Source organism: Gekko japonicus, unplaced genomic scaffold, assembly GCF_001447785.1.
Source record: "Gekko japonicus isolate JY-2015 unplaced genomic scaffold, Gekko_japonicus_V1.1 scaffold2011, whole genome shotgun sequence".
Taxonomy (NCBI): domain Eukaryota; kingdom Metazoa; phylum Chordata; class Lepidosauria; order Squamata; family Gekkonidae; genus Gekko; species Gekko japonicus.
This window is the reverse complement of record NW_015169843.1, coordinates 326,494-336,376: the sequence shown is the minus strand read 5'-3', so window position 1 is coordinate 336,376 and position 9,883 is coordinate 326,494. Positions and strand designations below refer to the sequence as shown.

General features: G+C 54.0%; 1 protein-coding gene across 3 annotated transcripts in view; it reads right to left on the bottom strand.

Moving 5' to 3' along the window:
- RXRA (retinoid X receptor alpha) overlaps positions 1 to 9,883 on the bottom strand; it is a 129,024-nt gene that overhangs the window by 9,132 nt on the left and 110,009 nt on the right. For all 3 annotated transcript variants that reach the window (XM_015417319.1, XM_015417320.1, XM_015417318.1), the window contains one exon: positions 4,604 to 4,773. In XM_015417319.1, the coding sequence (XP_015272805.1) occupies positions 4,604 to 4,773 (170 nt within the window). The remainder of the gene's footprint in view (positions 1 to 4,603; positions 4,774 to 9,883) is intronic.

Sequence of the window (9,883 nt, the reverse complement as noted above, 5' to 3'; positions counted from 1 at the left end):
TTTCCCACGCCCCCACACTACTTGCAAACAGCACTTGAAGGGTCCCTTTAAATGCTGCTTGCAAGAAGCGGGGGGGGGAGGGGCTGAACTCCAGTGGCAATTCTCTGCTTGGAATCCAAGTGTGCGGGGCACCTATCCCCAACGTGATCGCATTGGGGATGTCCCCAACCCCTCCAGAAACGCCCTCCGAAGTCCCCCGTCAGCAACGAGGAACCCTAATCAGGTCTCTGAACAGGACGTGATGGACTTTTCAGCTCCCACCAAGGTTCCGTAAGAGTCCCAGGAGAGCCCTGCTGGATCAGACCAAGACCCACCCAGATCTTAGAATCACAGAGCGCTGGAAGGGGACATAGAGGCCATCTAGTCCAACCCCCTGCTCAGTGCAGGATCAGCCGCCCTAGAGCATCCCTGACACCTGTGTGTCCAGCCGCTGCTTAACGACTGCCAGGGAGAGGGAGCTCACCACCTCCCTAGGCAGCTGATTCCACTGTGGCACAACGCTTACTGTTAAAAAGTGTTCCATAATATCCAGGTGGTACTTTCCCGCCCTTAATTTAAACCCATTCTTGTGTGTCCTCTCCTGTGCCGCCCACAGGAACAGCTCCCTGCCCTCCTCTAAGTGACAGCCCTTCAGATACTTCAAGACAGCAGCCATGTCCATCATCTTCTGCCCACTGGCTTTTCTTTCTGGAAGCAAGAGGCACCGGAGACAGACCCCGGAGAATTACGGGGTGCTCCCTTGCCTCCTCTAGGGGGTGCTGAGGTTTGCACTGCAGGAGTGCCCAGAGTCTTGTTCCTCACTAAACCGCAACAATGGAAAGCATTACGGGAGGGAAACAGTTCTTCCCTTTTGAAATACTAGGAAGTAATGAAAAACAGCCGCTTTGCGGCAGGAGACGCAGCACTCCAGTTCCATGCTTAAAAAGATCTGCTCACAACTCAGGAAGGAGCAGAGACTGCAAAGCATCTGAGGAGGAAAGACAAGGAAATGGAACTGGAGGTATAGATTTATTTTGCATGCCTTTATGCGCTTCATGGCAAAATGGGCTCAGTAAACAGATATCCTGATTTGGGATGGTTATGAGTCCTGGGAACTAAATGGAACGTCCCTGTGTGGAGGGCAGGCTACCACTGAATCCCAGCCGACAACAGCACAGGACCGGGCCGGCCGTCAATACTTGCTCCAGAGGAACACATTTAGGTGCCATCACGTTTCTTCTTCTTCTTCTTCTTTTTGAAAAGGAGGTGCCGGATCTCTCAAGAGGGAAATGAAGTTTTCAATCTGCATACTGAAAACTCACGAACTTTCAAACATTTTAAAGATAATTTTGTCAAAGTGGTCCTGGAACTCTGTTTTGGTGCGGTCCCCCGGGGAAAAAAAAACCCCTGGATCTAAGAAATCCCACTGACCGCTGGGGAACCAGCACAGGTATCCTGGCTCCCTCCCACCCCTCTTTCCAAATCTTAAGAGCACATCACTTTCAGATTACTCCAGAGCAGAGAGGACCACAAGGCCCCTGGACAACTTTCTCTGCGATGCAGAAGGAAAAGAAGCGTGTCACACAGGGAAGAGAAAAGCTGCAACTCCCCCTTCTCTGCAATGCTTCCAAGCACCAGAGCCCAGACTGGCCTCCTTTGCACCTGGGCCCCTCCCCGGATGTCTCTTGCCCCTCTTCCATCTGACAAAAAAAGACCCCCTTGCACCAGAGGATAAACGCACGGCAGACTGAAAGGACATCTCCGCTGCCTGATTCCCCCAGAAAAGGAGTGCTGGGAAGCACCTTCCAGAATGCAGAGACTCCATATTCTGGCTGCAAAGGCAGCCCAGCCCAGCCAGACTTCTCCATGAGAACGGTCAGAATTGTACTGAGGGTTAGTTGACACCAGGAGATGCCCAAAGCCCAGGCACTCCAGCAGAGGGCAGCAGTGAGGCAGAACTCAGCACCTGCTGAGGGAGAGGCCTACGGGTTCAGCCCCCCCCCTCCCAGCACCCTGGGGGCCTGGATTCCTGGCATTCCACTGGCACACAGAATGCACACATGGGAAGCAGGGCACTGGCCAGCAGGCACATGAAGCGGCCTCCTACTGAAACAGACCCCCCTGGGTCCATCAAGGGCAGTATTGCCTACCCAGACTGGCAGCAGCTCTCCAGGGTCTCAGTCAGAGAAAGATCTTTCACATCACCTGTGGTCTGATCCTTCTAACTGGAGATGCTGGGGACTGAACCTGGGGCCTTCTGGGTGCAAAACAGATGCTCTTCCACTGAGCCATGTGTGATTTTGGACCACCTTACAACACAAGGAGGGCAAGGAGTCCCTGGGAAGCTGCTCTCCAGAGGAACGCAAAGCGCCCTGGCCTCCTCCTGCTCACCCCAGTGGAACCTCATCTTTTCTCTAAGTGCACTAGTTCCAATTGTGTTCTGGACCCTTCCTGGAAAAAAACTAAGTCTATTTTACCACCACAACAACCTTGAGAGGTAGGCTAAGCTGAGAGAGAGAGAGAGAGAGAGGGAGAGCGGCTCCGTCCAAAGTTCCAGCCGCAGCCCATGTCATACACCACACTGGCTGTGCACGGGAAGCCCACCCAAACTGTGAAGGGGGGGGTAACAGGCCCCCACAACGCATCTCATTGGGGGGGGGCACTGCATTCTGCCCCAGCCCAGAGCTCCCGAAGACCCTTCCGGGGCCACTCCAGGCTGGGTGCACAGCCAGCCATCAAGTCTTGATTGGACGAAGGCACAAACGAGAGGCCAATTCCCACCCCACTATTTGTGGCAGCCACTCTTCTTGTGGGATTCTGTAGCCACGCACACCCTCTCCCTTACTGGAGTGCCACCCCCCCCTCCCCACGGATCATGCTTGCACAGCCAGTGATTGATCTCACTGTTGGAACCATTGTGGTGCTAAAATGGTACTTCGGCAGGCCTCCATTGAGAGGCGAAGGTTGAATTGTGCAGGGAGCCACATGTGATTGGCTTGAGGAGGTCTGAGACAGATGAGGCCGTTTGTTCTGGCTCCTTTCCTCGTCAGGCCTTTTTCCTCCTCACCTAAGCTTGTGTTCTCATTGCAGCCTTTCCCCTCCTCACATGTCCCTCAAAACATCCTGGATCTCAAGAGCGGCTCCGTCCAAAGTGCCAGCCGCGGGCCATGTCATACTGTCCGTCTTCTTGCAAGGCAAAGCAAGCTCAGGGTTCCCTTGTGGTTGTTGGACCGAGGGGCTCGGGGCGGGGGAAGAAAGGGGGGGTCTCACACTTGTGAAATGCAGCCCCCTACATGAAGGTGTGGGGGGGGGGCTGTCCGGAGAGCAGCGTCAGCCACCCACTGTCCTCCTGCAAAGGTTTCGTTTATTTCCTTTATTTATCTGTTTTATTTATACCCTGCCTTTCTCCCCACACAAAGAGGTTGATGCTGTTCTCCTCTCCACCACTTTAATCTTCATAGCCACCCTGTGAGGTTGGTTAGGCTGAGAGTGGGTGACTGGCCCAAAGTCACCCAGCAATCTTCCACTGCAAAGTGGAGATTCAAACCCGAGTTTCCCAGATCCTAGACCAACACGTTAACTGCAATACCAAGAGCCCTCTACGGGGCCCAGTGGTCTTGACAACAGGCAGGGCTTTTTTTGTAGAAAAAGTGCAGCAGGAGCTCATTAGCATAATAGGCCACACCCAACAGCAGGAACTCACTAGCCTATTAGGCCACACCCCGTGCCTTCCCTTGGCTTGCCCAGGCGCCCCACTTTTTTTGGCCCGGGGAAACCCAGCCCTTGGACAGACCGGGGAAGGCACGGGGAGGCATTCAAATGCCTCCCCAATCCTTCCAGCCCCCCCCCGGCTGGCCCGCCTCGGAGTCGCCGGGGGGGTGGGGTCGCTCTCCAGGCCTTCCCTCCGTAGCCACGCATGCAGAGGTTTTGGCTGTAGTGGACGTGGCCAACTCTGAAGCCAGCCGGAACTCCGTTCCTGTGCGTTCCTGCCCCAAAACAGCCCTGACAACAGGAAATCCAGTCCCGGATACAAGGCAGGTGGGTAGGTACAGAGAACACCCTCCCCAGCTCACCTGCTAGTTCCCCAGAACACTCTTGCTGACTGCCCAGCAGGCAGGCTCACTGAGCACCTCAAGCGCAACGCTGAGAAAGCCAGCATTCCCTCCAAGTCCTGTCACTCTGCCCAGGTCAAAGGCCTCTTCCAGCCATAACCAGATCTGGCTGAGAGAGGCTTGCTGGTGCACTCGGACCAGCCCCAGGATGTCCTGCCAGGCCCCCCTCCAGAGGTTGCTGGGTGAGGTGATCTCCTGCCCTGCTCCAGGCCTCAGGGCTGCATTCCCCTCCCTCAGCCCAGGGCTCAGACCGGCCCTGCTGCCTCAGGCGAGAGAGAGCCGCCTCATGAAGCAGTGTGTTTCCAGAGGTCAGTCCAAGCAAGGCAGGCAGGCAGGCCTCGTTTGCCCTGGTGCCTGGTACTCAGGGGTACACTGCCATAACACCTGGAAGTTCCACTTCACAGCCATAGCCAATCGTTGCTGACAGACTGATCATCCTTATTTTGTCTAATTATTTTTCAAATTGTCTAAGGAGCAGCCAGCAGAAGCCGTGTTGGCATTTGTTTCCTTACCGAGTTTGGAGTCAGGCCCATGTTTGCTTCGATGTACGTCTCCGTCTTTGGCTCCACTGCCAGCTCGGCTTCTAAAATCTTCTCCACAGGCATGTCCTCATTTGCATTGCTCGTTGACTCGACCTCGTTCTCGTTGCGGTCTTTCCCCCGCTGCCTCTCTTCCTGCACCGCTGGAATGCAAGCAGAGGGCAAAGACAGAGAGGAAAATCAGTCTGTGGCTCTCAACACGGAGTGGAGTCTGTTGGAGAGAGATTTGGGGACCCTTCAGATTTCCCAGCCTTGAGACAGCACCAAGGCCTGCAACTGTGCAGAGAGACCAGGAGAGGAGCAGGGGTGTGTCTGCCCAGGCAGGGCCTGTGGGAAGCCACGTTCTGCTCACACAGCCTCTGGGCAGGGGCAGCGAACAGACACGGGGAGCTGGGAGAAGTGCTGGCAGCTGGTTCACGAAAATCATGTTGAACGATTAAATCAGGTTCCCTTTCCAGCTTGGAACACTTTGGCCTTTCCCCGGCTCTGTAGACGGGAAGACAGATGCTGAGGGGCTGGGCAGGTCCCTGAGGGCAGGCGGCCATGGCGAGGGGCTTCCGTGGGTCCTGAGCCTGCAGCCCACGGACTGAAGCCCAGTCAGCCACGTGGGGCGGGGGAGGAGAGAAAACCCAGTGGGACCCTTTCCCCAGATTTCCTCAGTCGCTCACACAGAAGGCCAGTCGAGGGAAAGCCCAACGGAGACCTTCCCCCGGTGCAGAAATCTTAGTTACGGTGCTGGTATCTCAGCTGGAAAGCAGCCCCCCCCCCCTACAATTCTTTCTCTTTTCCTGTTTTCACCATCACAACCCAGGCTGGCGTTTTGGTATGGGGACTAACTAGTCTCGCAAGTGTGTCGAAATGTCTCGGACATAGTTCAAGATCACAACTCTCCAGACGCTTGACACCGTTTCTGCAGCCTTCTAGAGCGTGACCTGGGACGGAGCTGCAGCCCCAGGTCTTCAGACGGCCACAGCCTCCACTGCCACCTCAGAGGGATTGTGTGGACTGGCCACAAAGCCTGTGGGACACAGCAGGACACAATGCCCCTCTCTGGCCCACAAGCTGGTGAAGAGAACGTGTGTGTGTGTCTGTCTGTGATAGGGCAAACATGCACATGGAGCTGAACGTTCCAGAAGCCTACCGAGATGGCAGCCAACCAAAGTAGGACCAAATTGCTCACAAACGCTCCTCTCCCCCCTTCCTTGAAAAAAGAGAGAGAGACAGTTCTCCTGGAGGAAACCACGACCATTGCCCAATTGTTATGGGGGGAATCTGTGTCAGGAGGGAGACGAGAGAAAAGAGAAGCCTATCCAAAAGCACTGGTTTCCTAATTGTTGGAAGAGAAATTCTAGACCTTTCCCAAAAAAGACTGTCAGCCTCTGAGACCCCCAGGGTAAGATTAAAATGCCCACAGCCAGGGAGGGAACGAGCTACGGGTGGAGGAGAAAGTCAGGCCTCAGAGTCCAATAGGGAAAACCTGAAAACAATGGACTTAAATGACTAAATTAAAGTTTCTTATAACGTAAAGGAAGGCCTGGCGTGATCTGGTCCATGGGGCCACGAAGAGTCGGACCCGACTGTGCGACTGGACAACAACAACAACAAAACTCTCCAGATGCTTGCCACCGTTTCTGCAGCCTTCTAGAGCGTGACCTGGGACGGAGCTGCAGCCCCAGGTCTTCAGACGGCCACAGCCTCCACTGCCACCTCAGAGGGATTGTGTGGACTGGCCACAAAGCCTGTGGGACACAGCAGGACACAATGCCCCTCTCTGGCCCACAAGCTGGTGAAGAGAACGTGTGTGTGTGTCTGTCTGTGATAGGGCAAACATGCACATGGAGCTGAACGTTCCAGAAGCCTACCGAGATGGCAGCCAACCAAAGTAGGACCAAATTGCTCACAAACGCTCCTCTCCCCCCTTCCTTGAAAAAAGAGAGAGAGACAGTTCTCCTGGAGGAAACCACGACCATTGCCCAATTGTTATGGGGGGAATCTGTGTCAGGAGGGAGACGAGAGAAAAGAGAAGCCTATCCAAAAGCACTGGTTTCCTAATTGTTGGAAGAGAAATTCTAGACCTTTCCCCAAAAAGACTGTCAGCCTCTGAGCCCCCCAGGGTAAGATTAAGATGCTACGAATGGCGAAGAAAGGCAGGAGGGGACGAGCTATGGATGGCGAAGAAAGTCAGGCCTCAGAGGCCAATAGGGAAAACCTGAAAACAATGGACTTAAACGACTAAATTAAAGTTTCTTATAACGTAAAGGAAGGCCTGGCGTGATCTGGTCCATGGGGCCACGAAGAGTCGGACCCGACTGTGCGACTGGAACAACAACAACAAAAATAATGTATTAATTAACGTATTAACACTTTTGTTAAAAATAATAATAATGCCAAGTGCTCTTTAATCGTCCCTGCAATGTGTACTTACTGTTCCAAAGAGTGGGCCATGATACTAGGTTTCTCTGGCACACAAATTAGGTGGAACATTTCTGCATGTCTTGCCTAAATTTTCATAAGGAGAAAAGGTAAACAGCTACTTTTGTCAAAGGGAAGCTGGGAAGGATCCTTGCATATTTCTGAAGGTGCACCCACCTATCGAACAACTGTGGTCCTGCTCCGGGGTGGGGGGGCAGGGGTCCTCAGAAGCCAGACTGCAGCTCCTAAGTGAGATGATCCGTCATCCCACCATGACCAGCCAGCCCCTGGAACAATGGAGCTGCCCAGAATCACTGGCTGATACCGTGGGGGGGGGGGGGGATGGGGCGACATACAAGGCCAGGTCAGCCCTTTGCATGAACCAAAAATGCCTCAGAATGGTGTGCAGGCTGTTGGGCCCTCAGCTGGGAAGCCAGGGTGGAAAGAAATCCCTGAAGGCTCCAGGAACACGTTCTCAAAGTATAAAAGCAAACCAACTAGAAGAGATTTGGAGGAACTGAAATCTGTATACAGAAATCCACTTGGAGTCCAGATTCTGAGTTCTGCAGGATTTAAGGATCTGAGTCCTAAAGAGCAGAGGTGTATCTGTGTCTACAAAGGCCTTTGGGCTGCAGGAGCTGGGGCAGCAGGGGAAAAAGAGAATGCCCAAAGTCTGTGATGGTTTTCAGCCCAATATTCCTCTGCCTTCCCCTCCAACAGCTGCATGGTATCATAAACTCTTTTTCTGCTACTCAATCATAGAGAAATCTTAACCAAGTTAGGTGTGTGTGATTTGGTAGAAACTTACTTTTCTCTAAAGCAGCCCTAATTTACATTTCCAGATTTTGCATGAGAAAATACACAACAACCAAAAAACCCCAAACTTTGGGACTGAAAAAGTTCAGGAAACGTTTTTTTGTTGTCAGGTTATTTTGTTTTGTTTTGTTTTTTTAAAAAAATGCTCCTTCCTGGATGGGTGGAGGGGCAGCCTGCATGCTCCCCTCCCAGAGCCACCCGCCAAGCGGCTGTGAGGTCCGGGAACCTTCGTGAACATTCTAGCGGTCAAGGGGGACGGGCCAGTCACAGGGTGATAAAATCAGTGAGTGCTGCATCACTTTAGTTTGATGAAAAACCTCACACAGGCCTGGGGACAATATTGTGTCTGCGCATAAGGGGGGGGGGGAGGCCTGGATTTGACATAAGTAAAAATAACCACACATTTCTTCCATTTCGTATCTCTACCTTGTGCTCTGAAATATGCCCATACGACAGAGGAAGATTATACCCGCGGCCTCAGAGAACTTTGCCCCATCCACAAGAAGATTCATATTAGAGCTGAGTCAAATAATCTCTCATTTAGGCTTCTGTTTTGAAAGCAGCACAGAGCCCCCCTCCCCAATGCTATCCTTGCCAAACGATCGAGTTGTTCTGATGCTGTCTGCCTCTCCTCCCCTCCCCCCCCCAACTTCTTGGGGTGCTCTCGCTGCTGGGCGCCACATCGCCCGTTCTTCAATCTGATTAGCTGCAACGGTTTATGCTCTGAGCACTGGTGATATCATCACACAAAGATGTTGCACGATGTCAACACGGACAAAACCACAAGGACTGCCGACAGCTCATAAGATGGAAGGCGGCCGAGAACCGCGAGGGCAAGAGAAGAAAAGGCTGCTGGCCCCACTCCTGACCTCCAAGCAGTGGATTTGCCGCTGCAGTTTAGGCGTGTGCAGCCCCCACTTTCAGAAAGGCATTTAAAGGGTCTTTTAAAATGATTTTTGAGGAGCAGAGGCCTTGCGCGCCTGAACTCAGAGGGGTGAATTTGCCACTTGGGATTCAGGTGCGTCCCCAATGTGATCTGTGTGACATCACTGCATAGAGGACATCCCTGTCCCCTCCAGGACCCCCCCCCCAAAGTCCCCTGCTGGGGCGGAGGAAGGGCCTGGCAACCTGACCTGGAATGGCCTGGCCTCCGGCTCGCCAGCAAGCAGGCACCAGGAGGTCTCCTCTAGGGTGCGCTTCCTCACCGAGGCTTTGCTTTGCATTGCCCCCACCCAAACTGCAAGTTTTGGGGTTGGGGGCTTCTGACTGACACGCTCACATAGTTGCCTGCCTTCCAGGCTCTCTGCCTGTTTTCTCTCTCTGCTTCTGCGCCTCTTCTCTTCTCAGCAGTAGATGTGCCATTATTACAGTGCCCTCGCACTCCAGTGGGATACTTGCAACCACTTTTCTAAAACGCCAGCAAAAAGCACTCTGATGAGGGGGAGGGGGAGGAACGGGGGGGGGGATGAGAGGACAGCATGGAGAGCCCCCCTCCCCCTTTCTGGAGCGTTCGTGTTCAGCAGCAGTGACAGCCCCCCTCCCACGGGCAGCCTGACTCCCAGGGTTTGGCCCTGGCTCTGCCCTGCCAGACTCCCACTTGTGTAGCCCTTGAGGCCGACTCCTTGGCTCAAACATCTCGCTGCTGAAAGCCTGCAGAGATCCACAAGGCTTGCTTCTCCCCTGACCTGGCACAGATGCCCCACCAGTATCCTGCCTGCGATCCAGAAGAGACCGAGACCCAGCGTCCCTCAGTGCTAGCTGACAACAGCCCTGAACAGCCAGTCCCCTGGGAGAGGGCACACCCCTGTCCTCACCCACCCACCCCCCAGAGCTGCTCCCATCATCAGGGGTGAGGGCTCCTGGATGGGCTCACACGCCTCACAGCCCCAGGCCCCAAAGGGGAGGGGGGAGGAGCCGCCAGGCAGGCCGGAGGCCTTTGAAAGAGCAGGAGTGGCTGGAAGAAGAAGAAGAAGAAGAAGAAGAAGAAGAAGAAGAAGAAGAAGGAGAAGGAGAAGGAGAAGGAGA